This window comes from Mustela nigripes, chromosome 12 (assembly GCF_022355385.1).
Source record: "Mustela nigripes isolate SB6536 chromosome 12, MUSNIG.SB6536, whole genome shotgun sequence".
NCBI classification, from domain to species: domain Eukaryota; kingdom Metazoa; phylum Chordata; class Mammalia; order Carnivora; family Mustelidae; genus Mustela; species Mustela nigripes.
This window is the reverse complement of record NC_081568.1, coordinates 136,862,142-136,888,035: the sequence shown is the minus strand read 5'-3', so window position 1 is coordinate 136,888,035 and position 25,894 is coordinate 136,862,142. Positions and strand designations below refer to the sequence as shown.

Sequence of the window (25,894 nt, the reverse complement as noted above, 5' to 3'; positions counted from 1 at the left end):
GAGGCCCTACCGCTTCTCTTCGGCAGTTCTTCCAGCAAGTGGATTGAAACGGGCCTGGAACTTCCTACTCTCCTCCCGATGGAGTTGTTCAAAGCCCGCGCAGACTGCTCGGTTAGCCTCGGGGCCCACAGCACGTGGGTTTTCCCTCGTGGTGTTGGCCTTAAACTTGGGTACTATCAATCTATCCAAGAATGACTGATGACCTTGTCACAACGACGCCAGTCAAAACATTGTCGGTCCAACTCTGTTCCAACCAGCGTCGAAGCAATCCTGCGTGAGACCCGGACAAAGTCTAAACAGCGCGGTTCCCAGGCTCAGACGAAATGAGTGGTGGGAAGACAAAAAGAAACAAGCAGAAATCAGGGAAGAGTGGCTATCAATTGTTCAGAGTGGCGGGTGCTAAGTAAGTTGGCTTGTTTGGGGAAAGACAAATGTCATTTCTTCTCTTTGAGTGTGGACACAACTCCAGCATGGGGAAAGCGCCTGAGCCGGTCAATTTCACAACCCTCCCCCCACCGCCCCCGTCCGAGCCCTACCCCCACGGAGCTCTGCGGGTTCCTGGAGGAACTGGGGGCCTGTGCCCAATTCGTGGATGTGAGACCGCGCAGGGAAGGGTAGCCTCGCGGCCCCAAGGCACCCGGAGCGGTCAGGGTGGAGGTGGGGCTGCTCTCCCAGCCCGCACACCGGATACCAAGTTTGCGGCAAGAACCTCCTACAAGACACACCGCTCCCCGCTCCCCACCCCCCGCCGCCACCGGGGGCAGCCCCTAACAGTCAAGGGCAAACAAGCTTCGCAGGCGTCGAGAGCAGTTTAACACCGTGAAGAGAGCTGGGGATACTTGCCTCCGATGCCCACACGGAGAAGAGCCCCCCAGGGAGACAACTGGAGAGTGGGTGGGCTTAGCGCTAAGCCCGGTGAGACTCCGCTGTGGCCGCCTCCCCGGCTATGAAAACAGACTTGAGTCCCGCCAGCACTAGGTACCCATTAGAGACCCTCGGTCTCACGCCTCCCAGCTCACCAAAGCCCGTCTCCTCGTCTGCAGCCTGAGGCTTTCATACCAGCGCGCAACCCGCCCCGCCCCGGCCTCTCCACGCCAGGATTTCTGTGGGAAGTTGCGTGGCAGGCTAGTAGATTCTGGCACCCAACAGTACTCCTGCAAACACTGCGCGGGGTAAAAGCACAAACCCGGTAGTGGGACTTGGTCCCCTCGCGGTTTGGGCGCGCCTGCTCCAGTGCGGACACCCGAGTGCGTGCGGAGATGCATTCCGGTTTCCGCGTTTCCACTGCTTGCAAGATCAGGGCCGTGAGCTGGCACCTCGAAAAGACTTATCATGGGCAGAAAGAGACAACAAGCGAGAGCGAGACGTCACGCCAAAACCGGGCGGGGGCCCGAGTGGCTGGGTGGGAGGGCCGAGGAGGTAGCTGTGCGGGAGAGGCGCGCCAGCCGCGTGTGGATCCAGCCGTTAGAACTTCCTTCTTACCCCCTCCCCTCCGTGATTTTGGCCTGCCTCCCTCCTCCCCCGACTCCCTACCTCTGTCTCTCTCCCTCTTTCTCTCTTTTTCTCTCTCTCCCGCCCTCCTCCTCCTCCTCCTCTCTCTCTCTCTCTCTCTCACACACACACACGCACGCACGCACACACATTTGTATTTTGTGCTGTCGTAAAACCCACGTGTCCAGCCGGGAGGCTGCCAGAGCGTGGAGCTGAGGGACCGGGACGCGGCCGCGGCCGAGCGCAGCAGCCTACCGGGGCTCGGATCCGCGCCCGGGCCGGCCCGCGCTCCCGCGCACTCCGTTGAATTGCTCCAGCGCGCTCCGCGGGCCTCCGCGCCCGTCCCTAGAGGTCAGGGAGGGTTTGAGGCTGCCCGACCACATCAAGGGCTTTCCTTCTCCGCCGCGCAGGGGCATGTAGCGCAGCGCAGCCGGGACGCACACTCTCCCGCGCGCTCACGGACACACACGCACGCACGCACCCACGCACCCGCCGGCAGTTCCGAGTTTCCAGGTAAGGCGAGGCTTGTCTAGGGCTGGGGGTCTTGGGCTTCCTGGGTAGGAAGCTGGAGATCCTGGGCTAGGGGCGGGGGGCGAGACTGTCCCGCCTCCTGGCGCCGGAGGCCAACGAGGCTCCGGCGCTGCGCCACTCCGGCTCGGTCGGCTCCGGGCGCCGGCGGACAGCGGGGGCTACCTCCTGCCGCCGAGTTGTGCGGGCGAGCGCCCTCGCGCCCTTGCGCCGGGCTTCAACTTGCGGGCCGGGAGCTGGGCGCCCCGGGTCGGAAGCAAGGCGGGCTGCACGGAGCTCCCTTCGATCGGCGCCGCGGCTTCAGAGTAAACTTTGCGCCCTAGCGGAGTTGGAAAGAGGGAGCCGCGGCGCCGGGCGGCAGCAGGCGGAGCCCGGAGTTCAGCTCTCGCTCCGGGGTCTGGGCGGTCATCCTCCCCGGCCCTGGGGCCCGACTCACGCGCACCCTCCTTTCTACCCTCTGCCCCCAGCTTGAGAGGTCGGACATGCTGAAGCCGGGAGACCCCGGCGGCTCGGCCTTTCTCAAAGTGGACCCAGCCTATCTGCAGCACTGGCAGCAACTCTTCCCGCACGGCGGCAGCGGCGGCCCGCTCAAGGGCGGCGCCGCCGCGGGTCCCTTGGGCGCGCCGCAGCCTCTCCAGCCGCCGCCGCCGCCTCCGGAGCGCGCAGAGCCTCCGCCGGACAGCTTGCGCCCGCGGCCCGCCTCACTCTCCTCTGCCTCCTCCACTCCCGCGTCCTCCTCCACTTCGGCCTCCTCTGCCTCCTCTTGCGCCGCCGCGGCCGCCGCCGCCGCCGCGCTGGCTGGTCTCTCGGCCCTGCCCGTGGCGCAGCTGCCGGTGTTCGCGCCTCTGGCCGCCGCCGCCGTCGCCGCGGAGCCGCTACCCCCCAAGGACCTGTGCCTCGGCGCTGCCTCGGGCCCGGGCCCTTCCAAGTGCGGCGGCAGCGGCGGGGACCTGCGGGGCGGCCCGCGCTTCCGCTGCAGCGCGGAGGAGCTGGACTATTACCTGTACGGCCAGCAGCGCATGGAGATCATCCCGCTCAACCAGCACACCAGCGACCCCAACAACCGTACGTAGCTGCAGCCCGAGCGCTCTCCAGGGGCGCGGGCGCCGTCGAGCGCGGGCGCCCAGCGGGGAAGCGGGGAAGCGGGCGGATGAGCCGAGCTGGGACTCCTGCGGGGGGGGGGGGGGGGGGGGGGGGGGGGGGGGGGGGGGGGGGGGGGGGGGGCTGGTCCAGGCCGCGGCTCTGCATCTCTCAGACCATTGTGGCAAAATTTTCCCGTTAGAGAAAGCGAGAGAACGTATGGGAAGCCGGGTGGCACCTCGGGGTTCCCTTTTCCTTCCCCCCTCATTCCCTGCTTCGCAGCCCCGCGTATTTAAACCCGAGCTGCTCGAGGACCGGGCACACAGATCTCTGGCCTCCTTGTGGGATTGTGCCCGGGGCCGGGCGGGTACGAGCAGCGCACGCGGGGGCTTAGCTTGGCCTCAGTGGGACGCGAGAGGGACGCTCAGTTTTTCTGGGGACCGTGAATTCCAGGGCTTGTGTCTCCCTCTCCATATCTTGCTTCTGGAGTTAACTTCATCTGCTTATTTTCGGGCCGCCGGGTTGTCAGGGGACAAAAAGCCGCTGGAGTAGGAATTTTGGATGACACTGGGTCAGTTTCTTCTTGCAGGCAGGCATTATTATTAGGTCTTCTATTTATTTAGAAAGGAGAAAAAGAAAAATTGCCAGCTGCTTAATGAGAAAACATTTCCGACTGCAGGGTGGGGTCGTTCCCTGCGGATCCCGCGTTCTCCCTGCACCCGAGATCGTTTAAACATTCGCAGTCCGTAGGCAGGCTTGTTGATTTACTTATTTTATTTTGTTTTAATGATTGTGGCAGTGGTTTAGTATTAGCAGTGTAGTCTCCTTGTTGCCCAGTAAAGGGCAAATGCCTAATTCAAAAATTAGGCAAAAGCCTAATCAGAGCTCGAGAGTCTCTTCTAGCTTCGATGCCTATATTCAGAGTTTCAAACGCTGCTCACAAGTACAAGCTCTGTTTTGAGGTCTTGCAACAAAGGGCTAAATGAAGGCCAAGAATGTGCATTGCTGTACACCCAGTTCTTTTTGGTAGTGTCAGAAGTTACGATGTGAACACCTAAGGCATTGGTGTAGGTGCTCCATACAGTTCCAGAGATCTCTGGAGAGAATATTAAAGGAAAAGAGAGTCAAGTTGAAAGCAGTAGAGGATTTGAAAGCTCAGCGCTCACTTGGCCCTTTTCATCTCATTCCTTCCTTTAGTTCCTGCAGGAGGAAAGTTGATGATAAACACGTATAATTACTCTATTTTGAATAAGCCCCTTCCTGCAGAATGTCTACCGCTCCCTGAACTTCTTAATTTCCTGAACTTCTTAATTCGTTGTAAAAGCAAAATAACTACAGGTTTGCGCTAAAGGACTCCCAGAGTCATTACTTTGATGAGGATACGCTAGACACGAGCCTAGGGATGGCGATATTTCAGTCTTTTCATAAGGGATGGGGATCGTTTTTCTGATGGAGATAATTATTACTAACAAAAAAGAGCAGTTATATTTACTTTTTCCCTCTTCAGAGCTTGAGGGTAAAGTATTGGTTTAAAATGAGGGTTTCTCCTCGAATTTGCCCTGCTGTTAAGAAGAGGTGTGTATTTTGGAACTTTAGAAGATTTGATAAAATTATATTGTCCTAATGGATTTTTTTTAAAAAAACCCCACTTATCTTCCTCCTGAATTTCTTGAATATGTTGTTTTCATAAACAGTTCTTTTTTTTTTTTTTTAAAAGGAAATTAAAAAGGCAAGAAACGCTTTGGAAAAGACAGTTCTGAAATACAGTCATTGTGGCCTGAACATGCCTCATCAAACTTGCAGTTTCTCTGCTGAATTAAACGAGTGTCGGAAAAGATGGCAGCAGCAGCACCCTAGACCTCTGGCTGTGCCCTGGGATCCTGTATTATTCACAGTGCAGTCTTAAGGTTCAGTGCATTTTCAGAAGAAAACCTAGATTAATCTGAGAAAGAATTGGGAGAGATTGCTAATTAATATGTGGCTATTGATCCATCTGATCATCCAGGTAACATTTTCCTCTGGACGGAGGAAATGGATTATGATTTATTTAAATTATTCCCATTGTGTTAATCATCCGGTATCCCCTTTTAAGTCGACTGACTGAACTGCTTCCCTGTGCAGAGTGCGGGGGAGACCACAGAAGGCAGAGAAAGGCAGTTTGTCCTATTAGAGGTTGCACTTCTCGTTGTTTCCTAATTAAAGGGCCTTTGAGAAAGAAAATGGAAAGCTGAGGTAGCTTTGTGTGTAATGCTGGCCGAGCGGGCCTGCCATCCTTCCAGAAACTTCTCTGGGCCAGAGTACACACTCATTGGAAACCTTGGGATGTGTTTTCCAAAGATAGAGTGAGAAGTGCTTGGGTTTAATCTGGGGGAGGGGGGCAGAGAGGGGGTCAAAACAAAATCGAAATGCAAAACAAAGAAATGCAAACTTTGGGCCCCCCCTTGGCGGGGTAAGTTGGTCTGTTACTGGAAAGGTGGTGAAAACCAGAGCTGCTGCTTGTTCCCAGGTTGTATGAGGGTGGGGGTGACATGGGGTGGGGTGAGGGGCTGCCGAGAAGGAAAGAATCTGTTAATTTTTCTCCCCTGCACATACTTTCCTAACTAGGAAAACTAGGAACCTTTTAGGTTCTTGCCATCTGCTTGTGGAAGCAATCTGTGAAGTGACCACTCCACATTGCTTTATTTTATTATTTTGTATTTAAAAGGATGTTGAGTCATTTTCTTTCTCTTACAAGGCTAAGAAAGGGACCCCCTCAATTCTCTTTCCTGTACAAGAGTCCCTCTTTGCCTGGGAGCAACAACCCAGTAACACGTGTGAATCATTAACACTCGCTTCACCTTGAAACTTTATTGGCATCTTTGGCCAAGACCACAGTTAAGGCATAGCGGAGGGTCCTGTAGTTTGCTTTAACATGAAAGGACTTAAAAACAGCAGACACTGTATATGCTGGCTGGGGTGAACTCTTCCCATATATTTCTCTTATCCCTGTGGGTTTATATCACCATGGAAGTACACTTTCCCCTGACTCTCTGAATGCCTATTTGCCTTTTTTTCACCTCCCTAATCCCGGTGGGCGGTGGTATAACAGAAATGGAAGACGGGGCCTTTCTTCCGTGTCTTGTATTACCGTACGCCCGTATTTGCTGCCTGGTTGCCTAAAGCCACTGATTAGGTCAGTCTCCTCTGCTGTTGCCTCTTCTCGGTTTGGGGAGCTGGTGCCTTGCTTGAGACCCCGTCACTCCTCTTGGAAGGTAGGGAAAGGCGGCCACAGGGCGCCCCTGGTGTTTGTACAAATGATACCAGGCAGTGTCTCTGGTCTGGCTGATTGCCTTTGCAGACCATTCAGGGGAAGTGTTCCTTTTTTCCATCTGGGAGGGAGTTGGCAGCTAAGTCCTCCCTGGGGGGGTCTTTGCACGTGGGATGGGGATGCTCTGCAACTTCCCCAGCTGGAGGTCTCTTCCTCCTTGCAGGTTGGGGAAGCCTTGCTATGCAGGGAACAGTGGAGGGAACAGCACTGGCAGGTACTCAGGTGTCAGAGTAGGGCCCGAGGCTTTTATCTTGGTAGCACCACCCTTTCCAAGGGGTAGGGGAGTGGGGCTTTGTAAGAGAAGGGAATCTGGGGTTTGTCCAGTAGCGTTAGAGAGAGACCCGGGGAAGAGCGCACTAAAAGGAGGGTACTGTCAGACCTGCCCCAGTCTCCTCCCATCCAGCTGGGAAACGCAGGTCCTATTTGGGGGAGCTCCCGAGCCCAGTAACCCCGCAGTGGGGTCTTCCTGCCACTAAGGCCCAGGCTCCGCTGCTCCTGCCCAGCGTCCCCGCTGTCAGCCGCCAGCGACTTAGATTTCAGACCTAGTCCCTGGTGGGAGGGAGGCTAGGAGCCAGCGTGTGGGCTTTCGTGTTCTATTTTTCTTTTTCTCTTTTCTCTCTTTTTGTGTGCAGGCCCAGCCCCATCCCGTAACACACATGATTTAGCTATTTTACATCATTCGTTATCTAGCGCCCTGAAACTGAACATAGAGCCATATATTAGATTGAGGTTAGAAGAGGTGGCGACTGTTTATTTAAGGTGATAAAATGGTCCATCAGCAGTAATCTCCATCGATATGTGCCACCAGGAGATGAAGGATGAGGGGACAAGCCACAATTAATTGCCCTATGGTTTTGTAGGGGAGAGTGGAGCCAGCCCAGGCCCGCTTCGATCTTCTCTCCGTCCTATTCATCATCTCTGTGTTGTGTATGGCCGCCTCGCAGGGGCAGGGGCCAGCCAGGTTTATCTCGGCGCAATATTCTCCCGCCCGCACACCCCGGCGCTCCCATTTAATTTATTAATACACTCATCGGAAGACAAGTAAAATCCACATTGCGTCCCCCCCCCCCTTTCTGTTCCTCCCCCTTTTGTCTCGCGCTCTTGGTCCCTGGGCCAAGCCGGCAGCCAGGCGGCGCGGGGGAAGCCCTGTGCCTGCGCGATTTCGCCGGGAGCTTTAAACTCGCCGAGACAGAGCGCTCCAGAAGGTTCCGCGCGCCCACAGTCGGCTCCCCTCACCGGCGGCCGGGGCTAGCCTGCCTCGCCTTCTGGACGCGCCTCCGGGGCCTCTCCCGGGAGCCCGAAAGGCCCCAGTGGGGTGGAGGCCGAGCAGCCGCGGGGAGGAGGCGGTGTCGCGGCCACTTAGGTCTCGTCGGGGAGCCCCCGGCTGGCAGGGAGGGGCCGAGGCCTTCAAGGTTCGGACTGGGGTGCCGGGCCTCCAGCCGGCCTGGGCCTGGCCCTCCGCCCCGTCCCGTCTAGCCCCTGGCGCGCGAAGGCTGGCGGCAGAGCGCAGGCTGGAGGCCGGGGGCGTGCACCCCGGTGTGGGAGCCTCCGGCCGCGGCGCCCTGCTTGCCCCCAGGCTCCGGACCCCGGCAACCCCGCGCCCGCGCCCAGAGCGCGCACGCCGCTACCAGCAGGCGGCACTCCCGGGGCGCTTCGCCGGCCGGGATCGATGGGCGCCCGCCCCGCCGGGCTCGGCCTGCGGGCCTGGGGGCCACGACCTCCCCAGCGGTCGGGGACGATTTATAGCTTGGCTGTTACTGCCGCCCAGGCGGGGAGGCAGGCTTCTCAGCCGCATCTCGGTGTCCTTTCCAGAGGATGAGTGAGGGCAGGCGGAGGCCTAGCGGTGTCGTGGAGCCGAGGCTTGGTGTGGTGGGGGTTTTCCCCGCGGGTCCTGGCTCTGCCGGGGGCCCACACGCCTCCGTCAGCCTCCCCAGACAGCAAAGAAGGCCCGAAACGTTTTAAATTTCACCTTTCCTAGAACGCGAAGTGAAACACCAGGAAAGAAAACCGTGGCCTGCTTTGGCCCCCTTTACCTTCAAATAGGTCCGTTTTCAGTTGCAAAAGTTGTATGTGTCGTGGGAAAAATACTCCCAACAGTACACAAGGGTATGAAATGAAGAGTCAAAGTCTGCTTTTCGTTACACTTGGCCTGGCCTTCCCAAGTCGGGGGGTGAATTCAGTCTGTAACCTGGTGCTCCCTCCTCTCATTCAGGGACAGGAGCAGAAACAGGAGCACTGACAGACCTACGAGAGACAGAGGAAGGAGGGACCATGATCTCTCCTATTGCCTAATCCTAGAAATAGCATTGCACAGTATCTTGCTTGGAGATTTCTGATTATGTTTCTCACAGATATAGAAAACACTTTACAAATAATAATTAGGGACTTACGGAAAATTACCCTTTTATTTTAAGATAACCCAAGAACGTTTATTTGTTTACTCTTTATGAATACAAATAGACTTGTATTATGTATTTCCTGGCGTGGAATGTTGTGTGTAATGTATGTGTGATATACATTTTGGAGGGGTGCAGTTGGGGCATCTAGTCGGCTTGTCTCTCAGAGCTTATAGGTGTTTATGGCTGGTCTCTAGAAAACACTCTGCTAGAATGTTTGTCTCACTGTGCCGCTTTTCTCAACCCCTGAGTAATAACAACTTGTCTGGAGCATCTTCACAATACTCTGGGACTCTGGGCTGTATAAGAGAGTTAGAGGCCAGGTGTTTTCAATGGCAGAGGTTTTGTGTATTAAAAAACAACAAGATATAAGATGTAATTGGATAGCATTGGTCAACTTCTCCAGCAGAATATTTTGATGGAAGCATGAGGTGGTTTATCAGTTAAGACTCATGTAATTGAAGTGAATTGGCCTCCTTTCGCTGCTGTGGACTTCACGCACCAGTAGTCTTCTACATATTGGGAGAAACTCTGCTTTTTCTAAAGCAAAATGCCGCTATTAAGTTTTTCAACACCGCTGGAGACCGTTGAAACTTAGGTAGAAGAGAGTTTTGGAGGACCGCTTGGAGGAAGGGCTAGCCACTGTTTTATCCTGTGTAACAAATATGGGGAGTGTGTTTGCTGTCTGTGGGGGTGGTGGCCGGAGTTGGTATTTTTCCTCCTTATTTTATTACTGATATATTTGGTCTGATAGTACAAGTTGCGGAGATGTGGGAAGTTGACAGGATCTCTGGTGTGGACGGGTGAGGAGTGAATATCAAATGCTCTTGCTCCTTCCCCTGTGCCTGGTTGAGTCAGCTAGAAAGGGAAAGGGAGTTAAGCAGCTCCCTGGAGTGATTTGATTTTTGTTTTTTACGGGGTGTGTTGCCTTTGCTTATTGCCGTTTGTTTTAAGCTGTTTTTGCTATGATGCTGAAAGGTCATCTCTGAGGTCAGACACTAAAATTCAGAATCCAGGGTATCATCTGTTCACTTTCTGATACGTTGAACCTCCCCAAACCCAAGTGTGGGAGAGAGATGCAGAAATCTCTGCAATTCACTGATATTAGAGCAATTGTTGTGCCCCCCCCCCCCAATAGTGCTTTCGGTGAAATACTTCAGTTCTATTGATGATGTGTTTGGGTATAAAACTCTCCCAGCTTTCACTGGTCTCCGTAGATCTTTAGATCTGGAGGCTTTGAAGTCATCCAAACCTGACTGTGAATCTTCCTACCACTTTCTAGTTTCTGATCCTTGGTCTCGTTAAAATTGCCCGTGAAGCCTCAAATTACCTCATCTGCAAAATGGGGATCATGATATGATATTTGGTTCAGGATAGGAGTCTGGAATGGCATAGGCACTGGGTGACTTTGGATTTTTATCATCTTTTTTTCTTTCCATTCCCCCCTTGTCATGAAGTTGTCGTTTTTCACAGTCAGAAGCTTGAGAGGATGTGTGAAGCGTTTCTGGAAGGGCTGACATATAGTAAGGTTAGGAATACTTTCCACCTAGGCTCTAAAGTCAGAAGCAGAGACTGATGCTCTCCTTGGATTAGTTGGTGTTACTGGGAGAGGGGGCCTTTGTGTGATGGACGCCCAGAGGCATGGGTACTTCCCCACCTGTAGAAACAGGTTGCTGCTTTTCACTTGGGGGGACTGGGACCCCTCCAGGAGGGGTCTGACCCCTGCAGTCAGAGGGTCCCGCATTTCTTGGGCTTTTTTGGGAAGAGTGTGGGATAGGGGGCTGAGGAGAAGCATGTCCGACTGGAGCCCTTCTTCACTGAAATGGGATGAAACAAATGTCAAAACCAGGGTTCGTGTGCCCCAAGGCGGGGTTACCCTTAGGGGTTCCTTCCTTGAAGATTCTTCAGTGATTCTCTTTGTCAAAGGTTACCTGGGCTTCCCTCTGTCTTAGCACGGATAGGACACACTTAGAGCGATCCCCCAGGCCTGGCAGTGACCAAAGCCAGGTGCAAGAGCTAGGAGGCTCTGAATGTGCCCCAGTTCCAGCCATTCGTCCCTCTGTCCATCAGTCTGTCACTAGCCACGGGACTCCCTTGCGTAGGGGGTGAGGCACCGCGGCTCCCCAGGGAGGCTGGGCTGTGGAGGCTGGGTCACGCAGGAGGGCGCCGAGGCTGCCTCGCTGAGGCAGGTCTGCAGGGCCGGGGCGCAGACACCGCGGCTCCGCCAGGCCCATTAATAACCCGGAGGGCGCTGCGATCCGACAGCGCGGTCGCCGCAGGCCCTGCTTCCCGTGGCCGCCTGGCCTTTTCCCATCCAGTTCGAGAGCAGGGACCCTGGGCATCCACAGCCATCCGACCCAGCGGGAGGGCGAGGGTCCCCTTGCGCTGCTGGCTGCTCTGGGGAGCTTCAGAGAGGGAGGTTTGTTCACAACAGTTCTCCTTCGCTTACAAGTCCTGAGAATTGCTTGCAGCCTTGGGGATCAACCCTCTGGGCAAGAGTTGGGGACCTCGCTGCTGAACCGTTACCCTGATCCTTAAGTTTCCAATTTATTCCCTTTTGGCTTCTGGGAAGAGCTTGCACTCGAGCATAGACACTCCAAACCTGGCAGAACAGTCCCCCTTTTCCACCCGTGGCCAGAGCAGGCTCCATCACGGACCCCAGTGCCAGTGTGCCCTCACTGGCCGGTGTCTGATGTGCTGGAGGCCACTGGGCAGGCCACGGTGACTCTGTGCTCTGGTGCAGGCACCAGGGGGTGGGTGGGTCCCTACAGAGTAAGCAGGGCGCTCTGTGCCAGGCGGGGAGCCCACCTGCCCCAGTGGTTTTAGAAGGATCTTCTAGAATTGTAGAAAGAAGAAAACCAATTATACTCAGGCGACCAAAGCAGAATCTCTCTGAGACAGAAGGTTGAGCAAGAGATGGGGTCTGCTCCCGGCACAGTGAGAAACACACCTGCAAACCCCTGATCAAGAGAGGACTTCTGGGAGCAGGGGAGAGGAGCAGAGGGGACTAGAGAAAGAAGGGAAGAAGCAGAGAGAGACACACCTCAAGGAGTAGAAAGCAGGCCGTGGGGGATTCTCAGCGAGAGCCACACCATCCACACCCAGCTCACCAGCCTTTTGGGCAGGGGGGGGGGGATGGGGAGGGAGGGTGGTTTGCCCCTTACCGGGCTGATTTGGGTGCGGCGATTTCCCTCTCCCCACCTTCCCAGTGGCCTGGGCGGCCTGCAGGGCTTACTCGGAGGGTGGCTTCCTGGGAGGGGATGGGGTGGTCTCGGGGTCTCTCTCCCTGAGGACGGGGCCGCCTGGAGCGACGGGTTAACCTTCTTCCTTCCCTCCCTCCCGCCCGTCTCCCGCAGGTTGCGACATGTGTGCGGACAACCGCAACGGCGAGTGTCCCATGCACGGGCCGCTGCACTCGCTGCGCCGGCTCGTGGGCACCAGCAGTGCCGCGGCCGCCGCGCCCCCGCCGGAGCTGCCCGAGTGGCTCCGGGACCTGCCGCGGGAGGTGTGCCTGTGCACTAGCACCGTGCCCGGCCTGGCCTACGGCATCTGCGCGGCGCAGAGGATCCAGCAGGGCACTTGGATCGGGCCCTTCCAGGGCGTCCTTCTGCCCCCCGAGAAGGTGCAGGCGGGCGCAGTGAGGAACACACAGCATCTCTGGGAGGTAAGCCCCTCTCCGCCCAGCACCTTGCCAGCCCTTTGGAGCTTTGGCAGGGGAAGAGCCTGGCCCTTGGTGGTGGTGGGGGCGGGGAGCAGCTTTGGGGAGAGCCTCCCTTGTTCTCCAGATGGCAGTGGAAGATAGGTTTCTCTGGTCATGCAAGTGCCAGGTGTCCATAGCACCTGCAGACAGGAGGTGCCTACTTTGGCCTGGCCCAGCAGGAACCCAGTGGGAAGACAGGGCCTCCAGGTCTCCATGTGTAACAAACTTCTGTTCCAGCTGGGTTGGATTTGACTGTTGGTCTCCCTGGGTCTTGAGAGAAAAAGAAGCCAGCAGAGGTGACAGAGCAGAGGAAGCTGGGGCATTGGGGTGTAAGCTAGGTGGATTTTGTGTCCCATCCCGAGCTCTTCCAGGATGGTTTCAGGCAATGGGCAAGAAGGAACATAAGCATAAACGGGAGGAAGAGAGTCAGGCTTCTTTTCTCAGATAAAACCATTTTTCTTAATGCTGAACTCGAGAGCCTGGGGCATGTTTCATAACTTTCCGAGTGTCCCAAGGAAGCAAAATTACCTCATGAATCAGAAAAATCCCAAATTCTGCTTCTTCTCGGACAAAGCACAATCATGCAGTCTTCCACAAGAGAGAGAATCGAAACAGAGGGAAACTCGGAGCACTTTGATATCGCCCAATTAATGATATTATTTCAGTGGCACAATCTTACCTCAGGCTATTATTTAAAAATCAGCAGTATATTTCAAAAATGTTAATCTGAGATTTCTCCCAGAGCTTTACCATTGATTTCTGAGATCCAGCGCTGAAGAGGCAGATTCTTAGCCATAGGTGGGCCCCCCCAACTAGCTTTAGCCACCTCTCATCCATGGAGTGATTTCTGACATACAGGATGGTGGAAGTCTTACCCTTAGGGCCATGTGTAAATCTCACAGAGGCCGGGCAATATAATGGGAGTAGCCAGAAAAGAAAGTCTGTCAAGTGCCAGAGGCCAGCTTGGCCAGGACCTGAAGGCTCCGTTAATGGGTCATTTCTGCGTACACTCATTGTGTCATACACTTGGTTGCTGGCCTATCAGGATGGGCAGCATGCTCCCTGTGAGCTGCCGCCCAGTCGCTGACTAAAACTCGAGGGATTCAGTAACCCACTCAGATTTTCGTTGAGCCCTCCGGCCGGCACCATCTTAGGTCCTGGAGACACAGTGTTGTGAAAAACAAATCTGGTCTCCACAGGCATTCCATGAAGTTTAGCATGGGGCACTGGGGCCTGAGCTGGTAAAACCCCCTTTGATGGGGGGGGGGGCTAAGTGGTTAAACTCACAGCCCAGGAGCCAAGATGGTAACATGGCGGCCATGGGCCACACACCCCACCCTTATCCAGGCTCCCAGGTTCCATTTTGCTCCTAAACTGGAAAAAACAATGACACGTTTTTAATCTTTCAGGATAGGATTTCTTGAGCAAGGAAGAAAATGTTGGGCGTCTTTATGTCACCAAAGAGTGCCTTTCTTTCTTCCTTTCTTTCTTTCTTTCTTTCTTTCTTTCTTTCTTTCTTTCTTTTTTTAACAGATTTTTAAAATAGGAAAGCGGCAGGAGAAAATGGCTTGGTACGTAGAGCCAGGTTAGAAGTTAGAGCTTTTTGGATTGGAAAAACTGACAAGTGGGGAATAATCAAAGCATCTGGTTTTGAAATATTTCCCAGTTGGTTTTTGTTTCTGACTAATTAGTTGTAACCTCCAATGCGGTTTAAAGTTTATAAAACACTTCCAGGCACTTTTCATGTTCCAGTAGTGTTATTAGGAGCTCTAATACCCTACAGTTAAAGGTCTGCCAATACTTTTCCGAGGAGACGGTGAAGCAGTTGTTCAAGGGTACAGATTTGTTCCATCTGCAAATGGTAAAATTGAACACTGTCATATTGCCCTCTGATGCCCCAGGTTTGGAGTTCATCTATTTTTAGAGTGTCAGGGGATGGAGTCATAAACATGAAAACAAAACAAAATAAAACAAAACAAAACCCCAACAACCCAATAGCTCATTGTTTCGTTTTGCTTGAAAGGATCTGGATATGAATGGGATGTTGGCTGGAGATCACTACACGAACAGAATGTAATGATACATATTCATACCGAAAAGTATAGAGCCTTCTTTTTGTGCTTTTCCTTGTACTTGATGAAGTTAAAATTCTGTTGAAATAAGGAGAGTGGGAATTGAGCGATGTTGTTGATGCCTCAGTGGAGAGGAATTGCGTCCTCGCTGTTGTTTTAGGTACGTGAGTTGGTTCTGTGTTAGACGACTTGCTGGGCGTGTGCGTGCTTGAATCATCTCCAGATCCCTCCTTGTAGATTCAGAACATGATCTATTTATTTTTATCATCTGTTAGAACAATTAGAATAAGCAAACATTGCGGGGATGGAAGGGATATTAAAAGTGATCAAAACTGCAGCCGTGCAAAATGTATCCGTCTCCTGGGAGAACCTATAAAATGTGACAGAGCAGGGCCAGGTAACTTAGGGCCAATGTCCATTTGTAAGATAAAACACTTACTCTAGTAGGTTTCAGGTTTTTATTCGTATGATTATTTTTATGCTGTGAAGTCTGAGTTTATTTTTAATTTTAAGCTTTATGATTTTTTTTTTTTTAACGAAATGTGACACTTTGAATTTAGTCAAATTTACGACAGGAGAGTCTAAGTGTTAGATTGTTCCTGAAATGTTAGTCTTTGCTTTCAGACCTAAATTCTCTTGTGGAAAAAGCTGTCATCATTGTATTCTTCCTATTAAGAAGGATTCCATCATCGGAATACACGGTAGATCTATAGGAAACTTTCGGCACTAATTATTTAATGACTCATGTAATAATTATCCATTAGAAAAAACACATTCTTTTTTTTTTTCCGTAAGATTTTATTTACTTGACAGAGAGAGAGATCACAAGTAGACAGAGAGGCAGGCAGAGAGAGAGGGGGAAGCAGGCCCGCCATCGAGCAGAGAGCCCGACGCAGAGCTCGATCCCAGGACCCCGAGATCATGACCCGCGCGGTAGGCAGACTCAACCCACTGAGCCACCCAGGCACCCAGGCACCCCCCCAAAACACATTCTTTTAGACATCTTCCAGATTATCAGGTCGACATAAAGCAGATCTTTAAAAACTTAAAAGCAGTCGAATTGTTACCATTTCATTTTAAAAGTCAACTGGAATCGTCTCTCTTGCTCACATTTTTTTTCAAGTCACTTGCTGATGAAGAAATGTCTTTATATTTAGAGTTCAATACTTGGGGCCTGGCGGATCTTACCGGGGTTACTTATCTTTATTTCAGTACAATAAATGGATGGCTAATCTTTTCCCGTCACTGTTTCCAAGTAGATGATGGATTTTTGTTTCAGTTTACAGCCCGTTGTTTTTAGTATGGCTGTACTTTATTATACACATGAAGGCTTATTACAGAAACAATCAGATTCACCTTAGTTACTGCTTTTGTTTAATCATTAAAAGCTCTATTTTCTTTGTAGAAAATTACTTTTTAATATTTAACATACATCAGCCATGGGGAGCTTATTTGATTGTTTTGTCAGTATGCTGTCATCTTTTAGTTAATATTTTCTTTGTGCTAATCCTGGTTCTTAAAAATATAGCAATTTAAAGAAAGTTCAATATCATTCCATTACCTTCAATATATTTTGGCTCTTTGGGGGTATCCAAGGGAAATTCTAGGAGTTTTTTTTTCTTCTTTCTCTTTTTTTTAAAGCCAGGAGGGCCCGGTGGATTTTTTTTTTTTTTTTTTATCTTTTGTAGTTTAAGGAGATTAAAAAACTAAAAGCCAAATTACTCGCATTTTTTTTTTTTTTGGCCAGTTTCTTTTAGAATCAGATTTTAATGTGTTTTACAAAAAATAATAAATTCATTGAGTTTAAAACAAAAACATTACAGGATGGATTAAACAATCACTCGCTTTTGCTTACATACATTTATTCTAGCAAGACTTAAATGCATGGTATATTTCTAGCTCTTTGGCTAAAATGAGAAACGTCTTTCTGAACATTTTGCAAAGAAAACATAGTCTTTCTCAGCAATTAGGTCTTATTGATGAGAGTGAGATAATTTTGTTCTAATGTGTTTTCTAATAAAGAAGTGAAAGGCACGTTTGATTTCAACATTTATGAAAACATTATCTCAATTATTAATGTGCCCTTTTTCCCTTGAGATAAATTAATCTAGTTGCACATGGTTTCCCCTTTCTGCTTAACATCAGAATTTAATGTGGCTGGACCTGAGGAATGTATGTAGTGCAAACCTAAAATTCTATTGGATATAAAATTCGGAAGTTTAAAATAAAGTATAGTTTAATTAAGATGGGCTACAGTTACCCAGGCCTTTATATCAGAGTCTGATTTGACAGGGAATTTTAGGGACAATGACAAAATAAACTTGTTTTCACCCTCGAAAAATTACGCTGCTAATTGAAATAATGTAGTGACTTGTTAAGATTACAGTCAAGGTACTAGAGGAGGCTTTAATTTTATGGAATCTGTCTTTGCCTCAGTAAATTTCAGTGTTTTGTTTTCATTTACACTATGTGAAAACCTTCATTATTTTTCTTCAGAAAAGCAAGGGGGGGATAGCATAATGTGGGGCATTTTTTTTGTGTGGTTTGATTTTATGCCATAATATTTTAGATTTAATAAGAGATTTGCTTCTAAGCAAATGGTCGATTTTTCATCATTACCATTTAGCTTAGGTCAAAAGACATTGATGAAACCAATATTAAAAATATATTACACATTGCTAAATGTGTATATTTCAGAACCATCACTGGCAATTGGTACTTGAAGGAAATGAATTGGCTTCATATTTTAAATGCATTACTTACATTTTTTTAATCGTCACCCAATTCCACGTAGAGTACTGTACTCACTTGTATATATATATTTAGATGTTGAAAAAATAATTTAAAATTAATCATTTAAAATGAAATTAAAATCACTTAAAAATTTGATTGAAATAATTTTAAAATTGTTCCCATGATAGTATTATAATTACATAGCCCACGGTTTTGCTTTACAGACTTTTTGGCTCATTGGGCCTGATTCACCAAAGCACCAAGGGATAGAATTATGTGGCCGTTCCCAGTCATATTGAACTAGAAATTGTGCTTCTTAGTAATTTATCATTTCATATAATGGACTGCTTGTCAGCGTGGTTTTGAATATGTCTATTTTATGAACTCTAAATAATTTCTCCTTAAGAATAAACTGGAGTCCTACTCCTATGATGTCTTCAATTTGGAGAGGAACAGCTGGTGTATCTCTTCAGCTTTGCCTCATTTGATTTGAAGATGTCTGTGATAGCGGTGCCCATTTGATAGAGTGCGAGCATTTTATAGTTTTACATAAACTGTATAACCATCTGCCGCCTCTTGGAATGGTTTCCAGCATTGTGTTAAAAAATCAAAACTTCGCGCTCCGAGTCGGCTTTGCAGAGGCCTGTGAAAGTCTTTCTTTTAAAGGGTTTATGTCTCGCCCTGCCCAATGCCACCCTTCGTTTTTTAAGTCCAAAACTGATACCGCTTAAAAAAAACCCAAAAAACCAAAACAACAACGTCGATAGCAGCCATTTGGAAATTCTCACATGAGTGAGGTTTAATCCAAATATGCATGTGACGTGACAGGGCCTCAGTTGCAAATACTTTATGAAGAGTGATGTGTTCTGTATCTCAGGACTCTTTTTCTCATTAGTCAGTTCATTTTATCTGTTGTTTACAGATCGCTTCTCTTATTGATAGCATTTTGTCCATGCAAAGGAAATAACTCATAAGTATGTCTTATCACAACTGCATATTTCCTGACCTCCTATGCTTTTTCTCTCCCCTTTTTTCCACACTGACTTTAACCATAGGGTCAAGAAATTAAAGTCAGAAACTCAGCCTGCTGCCACCCCCCGCCCCCGCCCCCAGTAGCAGGCGAGCCCGATGAAAATGTGTTTATGGTCACGTTGGGCCCAAAGAACCTGCAGGGGAGCCTCTTTATTTTATTATTTTACTGTGTCGTTTCAAGCACTTGAATTATCCGAGGAACTGTCTTTTGTTACCCGGAGATCACGTAACGGCGCTCGTATAATATGACGGGTTTTTCCCAATTTGATGGAATACAAGAAAGGGCCTGTTCCTTAATCAGGAGTCAGGTCCACGATACCCACATCCCCTCGTGCTGCCGAGCCTAGACCCGCTGCAGGACTGCCTTGCTCTCTTCCTCACTTGCTTCCCCCCCCACCCCCTCCCGAATCATCCAGGCTCCAAGCTTTCATGAGTTCAGACATTCCTTGTGTATTTACACAAGAAATACAGGCTCCGGGATAGCTACTTAGCATAAAAGCCAGAGAAGCCGGAGCAGAATATTCTTTCCCTTGTAAGCCTTTGCCACCTCGCTCAGATAAGTTACAGAATTCCATTATCCAAATTGTTACACATGTGTGACAGAGGTTGACCTTTTGTCATGTCAATCCTTTTTGTGTAGGCCCCAGGCTCCAGCCTAATGGCTCAAACCCTGATTTACTCACTGTAATAAGGGCAGGAGGTCAAGCAATTGTCAGGCCGTCCTCTTCTTGGAGCCTGGCTGAAGGCTGTTAACACAAAGCTTTTCAAAGTGAATTTACAACCAGCACCACTGACAGAGGCCAATCAGCGCACCATAAATGTCAGGTTAGTGAGATTGAGCAGTAAGTAAAGTAGTGACAGCACGCTATTGGCTGGAATCAATTGGCCAAGGTTTAACTGAGAAGAGCAGTGTAGGGGTGGCGGGCCGGGGAGGGCGCTAAGTGTGCAGCCTGGGTTTCCAGGTGGGAGCGCAGAGGCAGAGATGTACCTGTTGGGCGGGGGAGGGTTAGCGGGCACCCGAGGATCTCTGCATCCCCCGGCCCCCCCTCTGAAGCTTGGTGGCAGAGAAGGGTCCAGCATTAGACAGAAAGGAGAGGGAGCCAAACTGTGGACGGCGTGGGGCTTCCAATACCAAGGGGACGCAGGCAGCGCCTCCCCGTTCAGCCAAAAGGTAATTATTGTTGTTCAAACTCCAGGACCCTAATGGGGATGTGCACAGAGGCGCAGACGCAAAGGAACATCCCCCTCCCCACCCCCCACCCCCCTGTCCCCGCTCTTCCCGGGGCCATAAGCAATGCCAAACTTTCAGTAGAAGTCACTAATGAGTGATTATGGGTTGAGGGCCTGAATATCCATGAAGTGTGGTTCCCCTCCACGGAATGTTTTTATCATTTTGTGCAATGACAGCCTGGACAACAATTCATTTAGCTCTGAAGGCATCAGCATTAAAATGGAGGAATCCATTAAAAGGCTGTATGCAAGGATTTATAAATTAGGCAATTTCCTTGATTATTGCAATCATTTACAAAATTGATTGTTCCAGTGTGGTATAGACAGATTTCAGCAACTCTCATTGACAACAAGCACATTCGCTGGTATCTATAGCTACTGGTCACTAAACCAGGTCACCGTACCTCCCCGCGCCTCCCCCCCCCCCCCCCCCCCCCCCCCCCCCCCCCCCGTCGTGTTGGGTCTCAAGGTCAGGCAGACTTTCAGAGAACCTTGAAAATTAGCAAGTTTTTGTTGCCTTCCGAGGAGACGCGGGTTCTTTGAAAGGTTTGTGGCCTTGTTGGCACAGGTTGAGTTCTTGTTGTGGAAGAAGGCGCTGATGATTCCGATGTGTTTCAGATCAGCACAGATTTTGAAATGATGCCAACTGAAAAGGAGATCATTTTGGCCAATCGCAGCCATAAATATCTGTTTGATTGACGACCTGAAAGTCAATAATTTGTTTTATTTGTTGGTCCTTTGAGTTCTAATCATCCAACAGATATATTGCAGAGTCCCTGGATTCTAGGTCAATTAATTCTGGAAGGTATAATAAAGACATTGTTACAAGTGTGAGGTGCTCAGAATGCTGCAGATTTTCCTGTAGAAGAACACACACCACAAGTCCACTTGGTGCTTAATCACTAACCACAGACCACAGAGTTGCCTTTATTCCTGAAATATCAGAGAGGAGCATGCCAAGTGTGTCTGCAGAGCTCTGTCCCATGAAAGCTAGCCCTGCGGTTTGTGCTTAGTACACAATAACTGACTTGAGACATTTGTTTTTAATCATCATTTTGTTTTTAATCACAATTTTTCCCTTTTGGAACTCCGAAACAAAATGGGGCTTGTAAAATAATAACACTTGAGAAAATCGGTTAATGCTGCTTGGAAGACAAAGACATTTTTTAGCCCTTCCTCCTTTGAATCCATAAAGATTGGATCTCAGGGTAGCCCTTTGTTTAAAAGGGTAAACGTTGAGTTTTAGGAAGTCCTATGGCTTGGAGTTTGGGTCTTGTTGCTTCAGAAGCCAGAAGTGCCTGTTCATTTTGTGTGTGTGTGTGTGTGTGCCTGTTCATTTTTAATGAGTTGCAATCATGGCTTACAGAGGCAGTAGAAGGGCAGTATTTTCATATCGGTGTCTAGATATTGTCTCCTCATTTTTATTTACACGTTCCTTTCCACAGGTATTTCTGGTTTCTGTTAAGACTTAAAAGCCACAGGACCAGATCTGCCCAGGGTGAACTGTGAAGCAGGCACTTACTATTACAGATGCTTTCTACCAGGGCCCTTGTACATTTATTTAATAAACCGAAATCTACAGGATGCCGCGATGAAATAAGGACATGGGGCTAAGCCTATTTTATTAAAATGAAGGGTGTTTTTCACTCTCTGTGATCATTTTAAATTAAAGGTGCCTCAGATAATGAAGTGTCTTCTATAGAAACATTCAGTGTAATCTAATTCAGCAGAAACTTCTTAAGTGCTTTTTAATTGGAATCAAATTAAATGTAATCAAGTCATGTTTTCAGGGTCTTGTAAAGCACCGAGACCTAAGTGTTCTTAGCACGCTTGGGAATATTAATGTTGATCACAAATTTAGTACAACGGTGCTAAATTCTCGGATGTCCATGCAAACTTCAAAATGGTAGATAATGAATGCATAAATAAATTTTTGGTTAGAGGACAGTGCTTTCAGAATCTGTTTCATTTGTCCCCAAACTAATATTGAGATTCTTTTGTGATGTGTGATGGGTGTGTGTGTGTGTGTGTGTGTGTGTAATGTATATATATTCATAGATGTATGTGTATATGAAAAACATGTATTATTCCTGGGAGAGAGAATTTTGAAAAATGTTGGACTAGTGAGAAAAGCACTTAATTTCGGTTTGTTGCAATTTAATTGCAACTTACAATTGGACCGTGGATAATCTACAACGTGGAAAATCTAATAATTAAGCTTTAAATAAGGGAAATGAGATTTTCTATGAAACCTAGTTAATGCTCATCCCAAGAAATCCATAATGTATAGAAGTATACACTAGCAGTAACTGTTGTGGATGGTTTGTTTGTTTTAAAGATTTTATTTTTTTAAAGTGATCTCTACACCCAGCATGGGGCTCGAACCCATGACCCTGAGACCAGAAGTCACACACTCCACCAACTGAGCCATCCAGGCACGAACTCCTACCTCTGCCTCCCGTTGGTGACTTTTGTAATGGCCTTGTGAGCAATGACTATGTCATATACTATGTATTTATTTCATTGAAATCACAGTTTTGGTTACATAGACTTGCGCAATGTCTTTTATACTACAAAACAGATTTTGGGAAGGCAGCAAGCAGGGGCACCATTTTTATGGGATTTTCTGCAACTGGTTAAATTTGGCTCAGCCATGAATAGATGTTGATTTGGGGTCTAGTTCCACCACCACCCCCGCCCCCGTATTTCTCCTGGTGGGAAATTTCATTAGCAGTCTGCAGGCCCTGCTGTATTACAGAAACACTTCTGATATTTTTGTATGTTTTTAGTGTGTGTCTTTAATATGACCAGAGGCTTTCTGGGGTCTGTTGGGAGGTTTTAGTGGTCCTCAGAGAGGAAAAAATTTCTGTTTTTCTTTTTATGCATGAAGGTGTTAACAAAAAAGGATCAGATCTGTTTGAAAGGCTTTTCTAAGCAGGAAGACTCATTAATTTACCTACTTTACATGTTAGACATCAGGAAAACTGCTAAATTTCTTTGTGCCATTATTTCTCCTTGTGTAAAAGAGAGGCCACTGTACTGTTGTGCAAGTTAGTATTTATGACTTTTGTATAACAAGAGAGATTTCCCTTTTTCAATTGGGGTTTTAATAGTAATTTTTAGGTCTCTACGAGTACTCTGAACGTAGTTATAAGGAATGTTGTTGTTTGTCTGATAAAACAAAAGGCTGTGCAGAGTAGACCATGACACATGGTTTGAATGGATTTGATTACTTACTATAAAAATAGGTTTAAATAATATTTAAATGCAAAGTCATTTAGCGCGGCTTACGCGTAAGAAAAGACTATACAAGAGATCCCAGGGACCCCTACTGGAAGGCAACAAGGATAACTGTAACTACTGGACACATAAATAAGAGTTTCTAGGTGTATGATTTTAGTAAGTGACGTGATGGCACTTCATCCTCATGACAGAGAATGGACTTGAAACACAAAATGTAAGGAGAATGGCTGAGAAACATCTAGAAAAATCACAAGGAAGGCCCAAAACCTGAAGGTCCTTTGACCACGGACCTCAAACCTTTCATTAAGTGTGACACTGGATATTGAATTCTGAATAGAACAGCCTCTCAATGCCTAGTATCTTGTGGCTTGTCCATATATTTTAAATGACAACAAATCAACATTGTGGTGCATTTACCATTGTCCATGGAAACGTGTGTGCTGCTCTGTGTGTGCTAGCAGATAATGACATAATGGTACACCATCAGATTTTGAATGTGTCAGTTTCAACCGTATGAAAAGCAACAATTCTAACTAACGTTGGGTTTTTTTTTTATAATTTTTTAAATGTTATTTTTTAAAATATTTCATTTATTTATTTGACAGAGAGAGATCTCAAGTAGGCAGAGAAGCAGGCAGAGAGAGAGGGGGAAGCAGGCTCCTTGCTGAGCAGAGAGCCTGATGCGGGGCTCGATCCCAGGACCCTGAGATTATGACCTGAGCCGAAGGCAGAAGCTTAACCCGCTGAGCCACCCAGGTGCCCCTTAATAATTTTTTTTAGATTTTATTTATTTATTTGATGGAGAGAGAGTGCGATCACAAGTAGGCAGAGAAGCAGGCAGAGGCGGGGGGTGGGGAAGCAGGCTCCCTGCTGAGCAGAGAGCCCGATGCAGGGCTCGATCCCAGGACCCTGGGACCATGACCAGAGCCGGAGGCAGAGGCTTCAACCCACCGAGCCACCCAGGCGCCCCAGTAATTAGAACATTTTAGATGAGAAAATCAACATAGAACTGAAACATCTCCTAAAGAACAAAAATATTAGGTTATTATATTATTTTTAAAAGATTTTATTTATTTACAGAGAGAGAGAGAGAGAGCAGAAGCTGGGGGAGTGGCAGAGGGAGAGGGAGAAGCAGGCTCTGCGCTAAGCAGGGAGCCTTATGTGAGGCTCGATCCCAATACTTCGGGATCATGACTTGAGCCAAAGGCAGCCACTTAACAGACTTAGCCACCCAGGAGCCCCTGAAATTAATATTTTAAAAAATGTTTATTTCATATTAATCATGTCTAACATGGTATTCGGAGTTACTAGTTAGATGGCATTCTAAGCAAGTGTGATACTCGAAATATTTGATAACTGGTTCAGCTCAGACTTTGCCCAGTGAACCAGGATGCCTACCACTGGATCTGTGTCCCATGAGGTTGCTTTTCAGCTCTGAATCTAGGAGAGTTAGTTGAGCATTAGGCTAAAAATTCAATAAGCAATCAGGAAGAAAAATAAGTCTATAATAGATACAGGGGTTTGGTTTTATAAGATAAGAAGTTCTGCTGGTTGGTTGCACAACCGTGTGAATATACTTTACATGACTGAATGGTACACTTAAAAATAGTTAAAATGCTAAGTTGTCTGTATTTTACCCCAATTAAAAAATAATCTACATTTTCACCAACTTTTCTTCTAATTCTCAAACTCTGGTGTGCAGAAGAATTTCCCGGTGCACGGAGCCAAGCGAAATTCAACCTGGGCTCCTGCCGCTGAAGATTCTGGTTTGATCATCCAGCACTGGGACGCGCCAGTCTGTTTTCTTAACATGTGTCTCATGCGGTCCTCAAATTGCACTTTAGGAAAATGGAGAATTCTGGGGCACCTGGGTGGCTCAGTGGGTTAAAGCCTCTGCCTTTGACTCAGAGGCTTGATCCCACATTCTGGGATCGAGCCCCGCATCAGGCTCTCTGCTCAGCGGGGACCCTGATTCCCCTCTTCTCTCTCTGCCTGCCTCTCTGCCTTCTTGTGATCTCTATCAAATAAATAAATAAAATCTTAAAAAAAGAGAAAGTAAACGGAGAATTCCAGACTCCCTCTGGAGACACCCGGCCTCTCCCTTGCTTTGGTTCTGCCCTGGTCTAGTCTCTTCCAGTCCTGTGTTCATCCTAGCCTTCCTCTCATTCCTCCCACACCTTGGCTAATGTTCAGGTATCTCCCATCTCCTCCCTGACCACACCCTCCAGACAGATGGATGGAGAGACAGACAGGTAGAGATACATAGAAATATTGGTAGGGCTAACAGATAGCAGGATACCCTCCCCTGACTTTCATCTTTGATATATTTTGGAGGTCTACCTGGTCAGGTGTCAGGAAGCGGCCAGAAAGGCAGAGAGCTTTAGGCTATGTGTAACCTGCAGCATGTCCTCAGCCCCTAGGTAATCAAGGTGTCTTCAGAAGGGGGTGGCCTTCTGGACAGCATTTGGTGAAGTTCACAGGGCCTGAGCCCCAGCTCTGTCTGGGTCTGAGCTATGTGGCTGCCAGCAGACCCCTTAAGTCCTTCATCTCTTACCAAGCACGACTCCCCTCTCCGTGTCACCTCCCAGCCCCTTCTGTGCAGCCTGCGGCGGTGGAGAGAGGCCACAGGCGCCTTGCCTGCCGTTTGCTGTAAGCAGTTGGTTAACTTTCCGTACGCCAACCCGATCTGCATGTTGGTGGATCTTTTCCGGTCTTTATCCTCGAGTTCCCAGTTTCTGGCTATTGACGGAGGTAGTCGGCGGGGTTGCAGCCTGGTTCTGGGGCTCCCCTTCTTACACCCAGCTCACCTGTTCTTACTGCTTCAGTTGCTTTCTTGGACGGATGGCTCCCATATTCCAACATGCACACCGATCTTTCTGAAGTCCCGGATTTTCAGTCGTCTTCGAGTCATCTCTGTGTGGAGATGCTGCAAAGCAAATTCATTACCTGCCCCTGCCCCACATCTCCCCCTCCCCCCCATAGGTGGCTCTTTATCCTTAACTTACAGAACTCTCAGAGTCCTTTTTGGCCTGTGAGCCCAGCATTTTAGAGTTACTCTAATGGTTTTTTTTTTTTTTTTTTT

General features: G+C 48.7%; 1 protein-coding gene across 2 annotated transcripts in view; it reads left to right on the top strand.

The window, feature by feature from the left end:
* Nucleotides 1-1,823: 1,823 nt before the first annotated feature.
* The window catches only part of PRDM6 (PR/SET domain 6), a 101,668-nt gene continuing 77,597 nt past the window's right edge, over nucleotides 1,824-25,894 (top strand). Inside the window, exons 1-3 of one of the 2 annotated variants that reach the window (XM_059416684.1) lie at nucleotides 1,824-2,004; nucleotides 2,487-3,084; nucleotides 12,159-12,466. In XM_059416684.1, the coding sequence (XP_059272667.1) occupies nucleotides 2,502-3,084; nucleotides 12,159-12,466 (891 nt within the window). In that variant the 5' untranslated portion in view covers nucleotides 1,824-2,004; nucleotides 2,487-2,501. Of the gene's footprint in view, nucleotides 2,005-2,183; nucleotides 3,085-12,158; nucleotides 12,467-25,894 lie in introns of those variants that run through there. The other variant, XM_059416683.1, reaches the window with a different exon arrangement.